General features: G+C 45.1%; 2 protein-coding genes across 3 annotated transcripts in view; one reads left to right on the top strand and one right to left on the bottom strand.

Annotated features, from left to right (window-relative positions):
* Positions 1-9,976, bottom strand: part of VAPA (VAMP associated protein A) — a 36,674-nt gene extending 26,698 nt beyond the window's left edge. Inside the window, exon 1 of one of the 2 annotated variants that reach the window (XM_079108912.1) lies at positions 9,651-9,976. In XM_079108912.1, the coding sequence (XP_078965038.1) occupies positions 9,651-9,729 (79 nt within the window). In that variant the 5' untranslated portion in view covers positions 9,730-9,976. The remainder of the gene's footprint in view (positions 1-9,650) is intronic. The other variant, XM_079108913.1, reaches the window with a different exon arrangement.
* Positions 9,977-10,199: 223 nt separating this feature from the next.
* Positions 10,200-12,099, top strand: LOC306642656 (uncharacterized protein; the record flags this gene model as incomplete). Its single annotated transcript, XM_079108401.1, has 3 exons — positions 10,200-10,216; positions 10,264-10,751; positions 10,801-12,099. 3 exons carry the CDS (start codon positions 10,200-10,202, stop codon positions 11,028-11,030), a joined length of 735 nt encoding a protein of 244 aa, XP_078964527.1. The 3' UTR covers positions 11,031-12,099.
* Positions 12,100-14,124: the final 2,025 nt, after the last annotated feature.

Here is a 14,124-nt window from a genome sequence, read left to right as displayed (position 1 = left end):
TCCACTGTTAAGGAAAAATGTCAATTAAAAAGTCTTTGTTGGTTCAATACAGACGTATTATTTTTTAAATATTTTCAAGCAGTTGGTTGAATCACAGATGTAGAATATGTGGATGGAGCCGACTTTTTTTTATAAGCCCTTCTAATTAAAAAAAAAAAAAAAAAACACTGCTTAACAAGATTGGACTTCATGATTTCTAAAAACTGTTCAACTTTATAATTCTATGACACATTTCACTTTATAAAAATAACCTAGAACAAGCTGCCCTCTGAAGCAATCAACAATGTCTACACACAGATCTACCAGCCTCTTTAATAGAATCCATTGGCAGGGGGCATTCTCAGAGAAGTAACTATCCCCCAATCCATCTAATAAGGTTCCCTCACGGGACCACCAACCGATAGCAAGGATTAGAGGCAGACACATTTATGTAGTTATGACTTAACTGCTGGAAGTATCTACTAGTAAGATTGACTTTCACTTAGACTTAGATCTGTGAATTGCTATGGATGTGTCAACCTCAACAACAGATTCTCCAAGATTAATAAATACATTTGTAAGGGGCACTGCAATGGGAACATTCTGGCCCTAATAAACAATGTGTGTATTCAAGGGCGCTGAGACAAGTGCAAGTTTTACAGGCAAAATAAGGAGGATTATAGAAATTATTTTGAAACAATAATCCTTGGCTACAAGTGTGGATAACAAGGGTGGCAGCAGTTCAAGGTTGGACAGCGGCTGGGCAGACACCCTTCCAAGTGTTTTCTGCATGAGGCCACGGTGGCCTGTGTGCAAGGTGCGTTCTGGTATCTCCAGTGATGTTCCTGTTATGGAGCAGGAGATCCCCTCCTTCACAGCCTCCTGCCTTTTACTGTGTAGTTGTTAGGGGTTGACAAAAGTGACCCCATTATGATCCCAACAGCGTTCACAGACGGCTGTAAACATTAAGCGTGTTTCCTATTTACCTTTATATACCCTTATTACAAAAGGCTTCGGGCTGTGTAATATTTGTTAAAGAATATATAACAAAACTTCTGCTTCAATCTCCCAAAGTTACCAAACTGAGTAACTCAATTATCTTGTTTATTCTTATTATAAGCAGCACTACAAATTCATCGTAGAAACTGGCTAAAACACAGAAAAGTAAAACAGATAAAAACAAGACACCCTAACCCTAAAGTAAGGCAAAGACTGCTAACGCTCTTCTCTCCTACCGTTCTTCTCCACATGAAAAACGGCTCACACTGAAGCTGCTTTCCGACAGGGGTAAGGGTGTCACCACTGACCAGCTGATCACCAGCAGATACATGAAGCAATACCACCTATGAAGCATTTTTGCCACAAAATATTGAAACCTGAATCAAATCCAGCCCTTGAACCTTCCTCAAATCGTTTGAGAAATATGTGATCTGGAATTTGAGTCATTCTACTGGACAACTAACAGGGTCTTTTCAACAAATCAATGGTGTAATTTTAAAAAGGAAGTGGGAGGCACTACCTAAGATTACAATTTAGACACACAATACAACCAAATGCAATGCACACTGAAAAACAGAAACAGGAACATAAAAAAATCTCAACAGACCTATTAAACAGATTCTATTAAAGAGTTAGTGTAGCAGGCCTTTTAACTCCAGCAGCTGGGGAGGCTGAGGCAGGAAGACTCCAAATTCAAGGCCAACCTGGGCAACTCAGCAAGACCCTGTTTCAAAATAAAAAACAAAAAGGACTGGGGATGTAGCTCAGTGATAAAGCACCCCTGTGTCCAATTCCCAGTACCAAACAAGCAAACAAACAAAAAAGTTGGTGCCAGCTTCAGATGATGATTACACAAAGAAAATTTCCCATTTTTTATTGTCAGAAATGCAAACTGAAAGGAACAAAATGTTAGGTGATCCAAGATTTGTTTTATTACACAAACAAAAACACACAAATAAGCAAGTATGATAAAATGTTAATGATGAAATTTTAATTATCTTTAAGGCAGATGTTTTTATAAGTTTGAGTAATGAGTCACATTTCAGTTCTAACAGACATAGTAAACAAGCATTTGCAAATAATAGTACTTTTATGTTTAATTTTCTACCCAATTTTTTCAGGCTTCAAAATCCTATCTCTGAACAGCAACTAAGACTTCACTGAATGGTTAAGGTAAGACACAAAAAGGCAAGTTCACAGCCAGCCTCAGCAACTTAGCAAAACCCTAAGCAACCCAGTGAGACTCTGTCTCTAAATAAAATGGAAAAAAGGGCTGGGGATGTAGCTCAGTGTCCCCGAGTTCAATTCCAGGTACCAAAAAAAAAAAAAAAAAAAAAAAAAGGGTACAAAGGCGAGAAAGGGAGATGTGGAAATACCTACAAGAAAACTTTAAAAAGCATCTACTAAGAGACTGTCTCCACACATCAGCACTGCCTGGTTGAAAAGGCCTTAAAGGAAACTTACAAGGGAAAGGGGATGGAGAGATGAAAGTCAGAGGATACCAAGTACCAGAACCAGTCTAGATGTAATGCACAACTGACCGCTACCAATTTAAGTGTTCTGTATTTAGGTAGGATTGCTGCTAAATAGGTAGATTTTAGCAGCTACACACACACACACACACACACACACACACACACACACACACACACAAAGAAGAAACTGTGAGAGATGAAAGAAGGGATATTAATTTGTTGCACTAAAGTATTTTACCATCTTTATGTATCCCATAGCATCATGGCATCATGTTATATACCTTAAATATACACAGGAAGATTTATTTTTCAAAAGAGGGGGACAGTAAATCAACAATGATATTGCCAACACTAATAATCAGAAAATACCAAATTCTGAAAAGTTTAAATCAATCAAGTTTCCCCCATCCTCCCACCCATGGGGAATATGTCCCAAGACCCCCAAGGATTACCTGAAACTGAAAAGTACCAAACCCTGTAAGCTAATGCTTTTTCCATCTTAACTAAGCGTTCACACACACTTTAATACTTTGTGGAATGACAGCAAAATCAGCACAATTTATTTTTCCTTCTTCAAATTTTCACACATGATTTTTTTCTCATGGTACATCCTAGCAACCTCAGCATATGATTTTATTTTTCTATCATTAAGTCAAAAGTTTTCACCTTTCACTTAAAGGAAGCACTTTATGACCTCTCTTGTTCCTTGGGGACATCATTAAGCAAAATAAAGGGTACTGGAACCCAAGCACTGCGATATCTACACCCTGATAAGGAAACAACTACCTGGTGACTAACAGGTGGACATCATATCCAGTATGGAGATGCTGCCACCCAAAGGGACTGGTCAGGTCACAGGCAGCAGGAACAGGACAGCACAAGACTTCATCATTATTTAGAATGGCATGAAATTTAAACTTGTGAATTATTTATTTCTGGAATTTTCCATTTAATTTTTTGGGACTAAAGTTGATCATAGGTAACTGAAACCACAGAAAGTAGAGCCACTGGTGGGGGTAGAGAGAGACACTTCTATTTATTTTTCCGTTTCATAGAAAAATGCCATTTTTTTCCACACAACTGTCATATAGTCACAAACACTGAATGTCAGAACATGCAAAAAAGAAAAAATCACCTACATAAAGTACAAAAATGAAACAATCTACCTATGAGGTTTAGTCAACTGTTTATACAATACCCCAATGACTATTTTCTGGAACTAAAAAATTTTAAAAACACAACTATCTGCAACAGGAAGATGAAAAACCCAACCAAGAAAAAAAATTCAAGATTTTAAAAATAGGAATTATGGGCGGAATCATTATTAGTCCAATAAACATTTACTGGGCAATTATTGTATGATCCAGATCCTGTTACTATGGATACAAAGATAAAAAGAAATGGATATATCCTCAAATAGTCCACAGCATAATCTAGGAGAGAAAATTACGTAAGCATAAACACTAAACAATGTGAAAAGTACCGTTACGGTAGGTCAGTACAAGCTTCGGTTAGTGGCCCGAAAAAGGCAGTGACCACCCTGAACTGGGAGCCCATCACAAAGGTGACTCTTGAACTGGAGACTGCCTGACAAGTAAGAGGGAGGCCCCTATTCCAAGAAGATCAGATGCAAGAGCTCTTGCAACAGTCTTGCTACTGCCTTGCTACAGCCTGGCAGTGTTGGGAAGATGGTTTCATACAGCCACAGTTAGGGTAGAAGAAAAAGTAGGCCCCAGGGTTAGAGGGGTAGCAGGGGATCTCCGACTTTCCCAAGCACACAATGGGAAATACTGCAGGTGTTCCTTTTTCAGAGCAACAATATCAGGTTTTCCTTTTTCAAAGAGTGGTTCCTGCAGTAGTGTGGTAGTCAAGATAAAGAACAGGCAGTAGAGAAAAGGACCAAGACAAAAAAAGAAAATCATTTGAAACATGGAAATCTCCCCAAGTCCAGATGTCTCTTCGAGTTAATATACCCACATAACCACAGGCCTACTTGGTACCTTCTCAGAGTGTCTCCAAAAGACCTAAACATATACATCACATCTAAGGAGACCATGATCATCCTCCTACCCCCTCGCACATGCTCCCAAACAAAACACAACAGGCCTTTGTCCAGACACCCAGTTCCTTATTAGCTGGGACTAGCACCACCAAGTATGGAAGCAGAAATCCCAGAGCAAGCCATTCGTGAAACCACCCCACCTGGCAGTGTACATGTCTAATGGACCCCAAACCTCACTGTCGTGGCTTCTGAACTTTTCATCACACTCCTCAGTCCAAGTGGCACCTCTGGCCAGGACTGCTGCAGTTGCCTAATCCATCTTTCTCACTTCTGATCTTGACTTGCATTGCAAAATACAATCCGGAAGTATTTTCTTTCAGGCAAACCTGATGTTACCACTCTTCCTCAGCCTTTACTGCACCACCCACACCCACGCAGTACACTTAACAAATCCATCAGTGAGTTGGGGCTGTGGCCTAGTGGTACAGTGCCTGCACAGCACGTTGAGGCACTGATTCCAGTCTCAGCATCACGTAAAAATAAATAAAAGTATTGTGTCCGTCCATAACAAAATATTAAAAAAAAAGAGAATCTGGGACTGGGATTGTAGCTCAGTGGTAAAGCACTTGCCTAGCACATGTGAGGCACTAGGTTCAATCCTCAGCACCACAAAAAAATAAAAGTATTGTGTTCAAGTAACAAAAAAAAAGAAAAAAGAATCTATCTTGAGATAAAAACAAAACTCCTCATTTAGCTCATTTTGGTCATTTCCACAAACGCCACACTGACCTCTTTCACTCTTCAAAACTCTAGTGTTCCCTCCCGCCACATGCATTTTCCTTTCCTCTTCCCCTAGGTAACTTAGACCAGATCAACGTCCCCTACCTTAGATTCTCAAAGCACTACATCTTAATAGCTACATTTCATTCATCTCAGTATTGGTTTATTGTGTATCTCTCCCTTACAATCGCCCCATGAAAACAAGGACTGTTTTACTCACAATTATAATTTCAATACTTTTTCATCATACCTAACATAGCAGACACTCAAATTCAATGTAATTATATTAATTAGATTCATGATTGAATGAATTTAAAAATCAATTTAGAAGCACAGATACATTAAAAGGGACAGTCAAGGTAGAAACAGATTTTAATTATTAGGTGTGCAAATTGTTTCCTGTATGAGTAATCAAGCCACTGCAAAATAAAAATAAAAAATACACAAAGCAGGGGCTGGGCTGTGGCCCAGAGGTAAAGTGCTTGCCTAGCACATGTGAAGAACTGGATTCAATCCTTAATGCCATATAAAAAATAAACAAAATAAAGGTATGCTATCCATCTACAACTACAAAAAAAATTTTTTTAAATATATACAAAGAAGAGTAGGTTTAGCTATAGGGGGAAAAACCTGGATGTTGATTCTGAGCACCTAAGAAATATTCAAATTCAAATGGTCAGTAAGTTCGTTAAGAGTATGTGTTCTTGCCTAACTAAAGTCTGAATTAAAATACAAATTTGGGTGTATATCAGAATGTACAGAAAAATATACCAAGGCAGAGAAAACCTTGAATTCAGAGTGAGATAAAGATGAAACCAAGTCAGAGTCTCAGAAACATCAGCATTTAAGAAAAAGGACACTAATGAGAGTTAAAATAATAGAAAAGAGCAAAGAAGAAAATCAGAAGACAACATTATTGTAGACATCAAGAATTGGGTTAAAAAAAAAAACTGCAGGTAATATTAACTGCCAAAGAGAGGTCATAAATGCAGCTGGCAATCAATAAATATCACTGCAGACAATATGACTATAGTTGACTGAGGAGTGGACAGAGGTGAGGAGCCAGAGACAGTGAACAGGGACTATGTGCCTGAATGCATAAGAAATGAAGGACCAAGAAGGGCTTAGACTAGCAGGAATTACAGGTCAAGGAAATATTTTGTTTGCTTATTTTCAAAATGAAAGACTTTGGTGGCTGAAAACATGAGGGAAAATATCTGATGGAACACTATCTAAATGAGTCACAAGGGATTTTACCCCAACCAGCAAAAAAAAAAAAAGAACAAAGAACCTTAGAGATGAGAGGGTGTTTTCTTTCTTTATCAGGGAAGAAACTATGGATGTTTGCAGGTGGGTAGGTGTTCCAGAGGAGGTAGTTTATATACCATACCAAAGAACTTTTATCCTGTGGACAACAGATACTTGACAATAAGAGACTTGGAATAGTAAGATGACATTTATGTTTTGTTTTTGGGGGGGCAGGGTCAGCCCAAAAGTTTGGTATAGCCAATGTGAAATGGGAGGGTCTTCTGGAACCACCTGGAAGTATGCTAAATATTCAGTACCTAGGAGTATTATTCTCCTCACTGTGCTACTTCTTACCCCAAGGGTTAGTTTACACCAACACAGGTCCCCTGATCCCTCTGACGGCTTTATTTTTCTTGTTTTGTATTGTTATGGACAATTTCATCACAATGATTTTGTTCTACTTTCCTCCTCTCCCTGATAATTAAGAAGAAAATATCTGGAATTTGTTTTATCATTCTCTAAAGCTTTCTTCAAACTTTCCTCTTATAACAGGAAAAACAAAATGCTGCTTAACACAAAGGAAGAAATTTTATGAAGTAAAAAATTTACAGACAAAAATTAGTTTTTCACATAAAACACCAAATTTCAAATCTAAATCCTAGATCAAATTCCTGCCAGGGTTTAATCACAGAATTTAAAGAAAACGAGGTAAATATCTTTACTAAAAAGTGGCAAAAGATGTACTTCAGAATTCACTGTCATCGTTAAAGCACTTCTGTATATTAATAATTACATAAAACAAGTATTTTTTAAACACTGAGGAATGCAGAAAACGTACTATTACCGACTTCTCCAAAATTGTTCAAAGTGCTGAAAACTCATCTCAAGATGATCATATAATGCACATAACAAAATAACCATCCAATCTCAGAATGATTCGATGAATTACTCCTGGAGAAATCATCTTAATCAAATGTAGAATCAAAATAATTAAAATAAACCTACTAGAAGATGACACTGGATTTTGCAAAACTTGTAACAAACCTTCACTTAAACTAAAAAGTTATGGGTGACTTGGAGCTGAGTTTGTGGCTGGGCAGTAGAGCACTTGCCTCACATGCATGGGGCACTGGGTTCGATTCTCAGCACCACATATAAATAAGGGAATAACTAAAAAAAATTAAAAGTTAAAGAAAAAGCTATGGGTGGTGACTCAAGACAAGTCGGTTAAATAATTTTTATACCATTTTTAAACTGAGCACAAGCTCTGTAGATTCTGTCTCCCCACCTGGGGTTAGCTGTGCAAACACAAAGGTTTCCATCACAGTAAACTACATTTAACTCCCGAGAATAACATTAAAAATCAACTGGCACCAATCGTCAACTATCTCATCCTTCTCCCCGGCTACCATCCCCCTTTGCCCTCCACCTTTAAACACACTACTGACTCTGAAGGAAACTTCCCAACCTGTCACTTCAATGTCTACTCAACCACTGCCTTTGCCCACCTTCCCCAGCAGCTGAAAAGAATCTTCTCTGAAACCTCCTAAACCAGGGAGGACAGGGCTTGGCTCCTCAGATGACCTTGTGAACTCGAGTCATCTCTCTCCTCTGTCCCCCTCACTAGTCTTGGAGTTCTTTGTAACTTACACTGATAACACAAGAAAAACCTCTTCTAGAATCCTAGCTATAGTTCTTCAATACCCAAAGTGAGTGACCATATGTATAAGTCACCATGTAATGTTTTACCGTTTCTTTTCTTAAACTTGCCTCATTCCCAAAAGTTACTGCGCAGGGTGGGTTTGAGCTGCCTTTTTAAACTTGCTTCTCCACTACTTACTCCCTCATCACAACTTCTCTAGAAACTTCGCTAGAGAGAATCCTTGAAACTGGGGTAGCATTTTCCCAGCCTAAGACCAGTTTTAAAGGATTCTGAGAAATTTCTAATGACAACTCACTCATGGCTACTGGTCGGAAAAAGTTCCTCTGTAAACTCGGCCTGTCAAAAGGTAAAAAGCAAACTACACTCGAAAAACTACATCTTAGAATTTCGCATTCAATTCCTTACACTTACGGGCTACTTTAATGAAAGTAATCTCATGACTTCTCAAAGTTCCGCCAGTCAAAACTGTGAAATCATACAACACACAGAAATCTGCTGCAACGAGATGCACTGACTGCACCTCAACATACCAGAGCTGACTAAATTCTTGCCTAACAAGCTTGCTTTCAGAGGAACTTACAAAGGCACTAAACAGCCTGAAATGTGAATGTCATTCTGATAATGCCAGAACATAAGATCTTTAAATTCCTAAAACTACCTAAAAACGTTCCTATGGAGAAGAACCTAGTTGTAATTTTCTTGGACGCAGTCCAGTAACAATGGCTTTCTTCGTGCACACAGGAAAGATATGCACCTCGCACAAGTCGTTCTCGCCCTCGTCACCCAAAGTAAACCTCCGCGTTCCGACTTCTAGGTGGGGACTCGCCTGACCCTCAACCAGACAGCCAAGAATCCGGTCCTAATTCTGCCTTCGTGCTCCTTGGCGCTCCTCTCACGAGTGACAGGTGAGAGGCTGCTCCCTTCCCCTCGTCCCCTCGTCCCCTGCGCCCCGAGGGGCCAACGGCCCGATTCCACGAAGGTCACCGGCGCCCGATCCTTCTCCACGCCCGCGGGCGGCGCTCCAGGCCCACGGCGGCCCGGCCCGGGCACCTGGTCGCGCCCGCGGCGTGCGGGTCCCGAGGCCGCACTCGCACCGGCCAGGCGGGGCGACCCGGCGCTGGAGGCGCGAGGGGCGAGCGCCGACCCCGCGCCCCGCACCGACCCGCCGGCTCGCGGCTCGCCCGCCGACGCCGCGCACCGCCCTCGGCCGGCCGGCAGCCGGCACGGCCCGCACCGTGCACGGCCCTGCGCCCGCCGCCGCCAGCGCTCGCGCCCGCCGCCCACGCCCGGCCGCCGCCGCCCGGGCCCGGGACGCGCGGCAAGATGGCGGCGGCGCCTCCGCCCGCTCCGCCGCGCCCGGCCGGGCCTCGCCCGCCGCGCGGGGCCGCAGGAGAAGGGCCGCGGGAGGGCGCGGCCGGGCCGGGGCGGGCCGGCGCCGCGGGGGGAGGCGGGCGCGGCCGGGCCCGCGCGGCCCCCGGCCCGCCGCCCGCAGCCCGCCGCCCACCTTTGAATTTGAGGTCTGTGGGCGGGTCGAGGACCAGGATCTGCTCGTGCTTCGCCATGGCCCCGGAGGCGGACGCCATCGGAGGCAGCGCAGAGCGGGGGCGCGCCCGCGGCGGCGGGGTGCTGCTGGGCGGGACGACGGCACCGCTCGGCCGCGCTAGGACGGGGCCAGCTCCGGGCGCCTGGGCCTCGACGCTTGTCGCCTTGTCGCGGCTCCGGTGGCCGGCGCTGGGTCCGCAGCTCCGTTCTCACAACTGACTCAACCCCACACCAGCCGCCGCGGCCACGCGCACTGCGATCCTCGGCACCCCACGTGACAGGCCCTGCGTGCCTACGTGCGCGCCCCGGCGGCGGCGCGCCCCGCCCCCGAGCCCGCCCGGTGCTGCGCGGCGCCGGCTGCTGCGCCTGCGCACTCTCTTCTCGCCGCTCCCGGCGCCCGCCGTCAAGGGAACGGGCGTGACAGGGGGCGGGGCGGGGCGAGGCTCCAAGGCCCGCCGCGGCGTGCCGTGCAGGGCAAAGGCACAGTCCTTCGTCACGACGAGCTCAGAGTATGAAACTAGGAGACCTGTGGTGGTGGCGCATGACTCTGCCAGTGGGAACGCCTGACGCAAGAGAACGTGGTCGGGCAGCGCCGCGCACTACGACTCCCAGCATGCCCCGCGTGGGCGGACCTCTGGGCGCCAGCCCGGTGCAGGCGCGCGGCGCCCGCCGGGAGTTGTGGTGGCCGCGGCGGGGAGGAAGCGGGTCCGCCGGGAGGAGTGTCTCCCCGGGCAGCTGGGGTGTGGGACCGCTGGCGCCGACTGTGGCCCGTGGGCAGCGTCAGGTGTGCTCCGAGAGGAAGGCGTGTGCAGACTCGCCGCGGCCCCTCGGAAGCGGCCGGGCCGCGCTAGCCCGGTGCCCGCTGCGCCTCCGGGTTTGGTCCCCTTGCTGCGCGCGGCCTCTCTGGCTTCCCGAGGCCGCAGCCCTGCGCGAGGAGCAGATGTGCGGTCGGGGAAAGTCAGCGCCCCTAGTCCGATCGCGGTGGAGCCGAGCCTGGGCGGCTGCCACGTCCCGGTGTTGGAACGAACCGCGTCTGCGTCCCAGGGTGGCCGCAGCCGGCTGGGCCGGGAAGGGGTCCCGCAGCAAAACTGCTGGGCGATGGCCGGCCGAAGGCCGGGTGCTCGGGGCAGATAGGGGGGACAAAGGGACGTGCTGTGTTCACGGCACCGCGTGGACTGAGATCCCGGAGCCGCCACGAGCAGTGTGGAAGGGCAGACGAAGCAGCCCCCTGTGCCATCCAGGTGTCCGTGCCCATGGACGAACAGCAGCCCTCCCGGGCAGACTAAGCCCACGCAGGGAGAGTGCCCCAGCCGCGAAATCTGGAAGAGGGGAGCCCAAATAGTTGGAAGAATTTATTACAAATTTACCCTTGCTGCAAATCCTTTTTATTCACAAAGTTTATCTTGAAATGTGAGTTCTAAAAGAAAAATACAAAAATTGCACACTTATTAAAGCGGGGCCTCTGGTTTGTCTTTTAAGGTTCCGGGTGACGGTCAGACCACAGGAGGATTTCCCACAGGTTTAACTATGCATTGGCAACCCTGAAAGTCCTCACGAACTCCAGCTTTGCCTGCCCAGGAACTCTCTTCCCCCGGCAGGCTAGCCCTAGTTAGACGGGCCCCTCCACCCGCCCAAGAGACACCTCTCTTGCCAGGAAGCATTTGGGGATCCTGGGCACAAACTGCCAATTGGCAGGATAGCGTGGGAGAAAGTTCCCAGTCACTCCTGAGACCATGGCTTAATGGGAAGCCGGAACTGGATAGATTGCGGTTTCCAGGCTATATCCTTAAGAAACCTCTGCCGGTTGAAGTCATTTGCCATTGGAATAAACTGTTTTTCTCTTAGCGTTATTGCTCCAAGGATCATATAGGTATAGTCTCAAGGTCTGTAAGAATTTACATAACTGATGTTCTAAGAATAGGAAACAGGGCTGGGGTTGTGGCTCAGTGGTAGAGCGCTTGCCTAGCATGCGTGAGGCACCAGCTTTGATTCTCAACACTACATATAAATAAATAAATAAATAAGGGTCTATCAACAACTTAAAAAAAAAATGGAACATCTTAGAATTAACCCCCATTTCTATTTTAGGGCATTGCAGTAATATGAGTCAGAGTCCTGAATTATCTACCCCTCATCAAATAGTGCACTATTTAAGTGGTTTGTGCTTTGGTAATTATTAATACCTTTCTTCTAGAAGTACAAGAATTTTACAAACACCACACATCACTCAGAACAACTTTATAACAGTTTGCCAGGGTTGCTTTTGTCAAATACAGAAACGAAAACTAGAGTATTTCATGTTAGTAACAGAGCTAAACCATAGGAGAAAGGTGCCCAATTTTACATTCTGTTCATTTTTGCTGTTCCCACAATAAAATGACACCCCAAACTGATCAAGGCAATAATTTTAAATATGATTGATATCTATTGTTTAACAGGTGACACATGGGAGTTAATATTCATTCTGTTTGCTCTTCAGATTACTAATGCAACACAGGTCTCAAAAACCTGTATATATGTATATACATATATGCATTGTATATATCATACATGTACACACATGCACATGCATGTATATGCTTTTAAGCTTATTTCTCTAGCTATATTTTCATGAGTCTAAGAGGTACGAAGTCCTTGACATTTCAACTTGTTGAAATCACTAAGAGTATCACCATTGGTAGATTATCTTTTACGAGTTCGGCTAAAGAAAAAATTTTTAGTTCAATGATATCAACATATACCCACCTTCTTCCCTGTAGTTAAACAAGTTAAGCTTTGCTGTAGAAATGCTGTATAATTGTGAATTTTTGAGTAATTCCTTCCAATGAGCATTTCAGTGGGCATACTTCCAATAAATACTGAGGCAGACCCAAAACAGCTTGGGTCTGAACCACTGAGTTAAACTCCTACTTCCCCCTGTGTGATCTTAGCAGTTTACTTCACCTCTCTGTACCTGTTTCAAGTCCTAAAATGAAAATAATCACAATGCCTACATCCTAGTTTCTTACAAGGATTAAAAGTTAGCCGCACATGAAGGGTTTGGGGTAGTGCCTGGGTTCAGCACTGTTATCTTATTAGTGTTAACTCTTTAATTTTTGCTGTGCACCTGGCACTTGGCAGCTTCTGGTGACTGGTGATAAGACACGGCTCCTGCCCTTACAAGCCTACATTCAAGCCAGAAGGACAAATGTGCAATTCCAACCACGATTATTTGATTTGAATTGTGGTGAATACTAGGAACAAGTCTAGGGTGGCAAGAGAGTGGTGGTAAATGAGCTGAGGTTTGGAGGCATCACCTCTGGAAGTGACAGGAAGTCCATTCTGAAGGATTCCTGGACATCCTGGGCAAAGGACTGTGTAAGGACCGCACTGGACCCAGGAAGGCTTGTTCTGAATCACGGAAGAAAGTCCCATGGGTCCTAGGAATAGGCGAGAAAGCAATACCAGGAGTTAAGGCTGAAAGTCAAGTTCTGCAGATGGTTGAAAGCCATCTTAAGAATCTGGGTTTTTATCATTAGAAGATAGGAGACCTCAGAGGGGTTTAGATAACAAAGCTGCATGAGCGTCTTTCAAAGGCCTCTTGGCTACCATGTGGAGATTGGGTTAGCGCAAGGGAGCTCTTGGCATCACTGCTGTGATTCAGAAGATGGTGTTGGTGGCTGGCGCTGGGCAGATACGGTGGGGTTGGATACAAATTTGGATGGATTTGGGAGATCTTTCAGGGGTGGAATCAATGGCCAATCAGTTATTGATTAGATTGGGAGAGCAAAAGTGAGGTGGTGGGGCTCATGCTGCATAAGTGACAGATGTTCTGGCTGGAGTTCAGAGGAAGGCGCTCTGGGCTGAAAACCAAAGCTCAGGGTCCTGAGCATGCGTGGCACTTGAAGTCACCGGCCATAGTGCAGGTGAGTGCCATCATCTAAGACAAGTGAAGAGAGCTGTCCTGATTCTTAGGAAACTGCAACTTTTGAATATCACATTGAGTCTCAGTGGCTCAGAAGGCAGGAGGATCATGAGTTCAAAGCCAGCCTGACCATCTTAGCCAGGCCCTTAGGTGCTGAGCGAGACCCTGTCTCTAAATAAAATATAAAAGGGCTAGGGATATGGCTCAGTGGTCAAGCACCCCTGCATTCAATTCCCAATACAAAAGAAAGAAAGAAAGACGAGAGAGAGACAGAGAGAGAGAAGGAAAGAGAGTGAGTGAGTTAGCCTGGGTGGGAGAGGTGTGGCCAGGGAGATAGAAAAGTCAGAAGGACATGGCAAATACTGTGGATGGCCCAGTTCTCCTCTTCCCACTGCCTCCAGGAGGCCTTCTGTGTTGCAGAAGCCGACTGCTTTGCAGCTGGTATTCTGTTCATGAAATAGGTGGAGATACGCTCATGTGACATTTGGAATTGGAATGCTTGGAGGCCAGCGTTCTGTCCCTTCAAGCTATT

Source organism: Sciurus vulgaris, assembly GCF_902686455.1.
Source record: "Sciurus vulgaris genome assembly, chromosome: 13".
NCBI lineage: Eukaryota > Metazoa > Chordata > Mammalia > Rodentia > Sciuridae > Sciurus > Sciurus vulgaris.
This window is presented reverse-complemented; position numbering and strand designations above follow the sequence as displayed.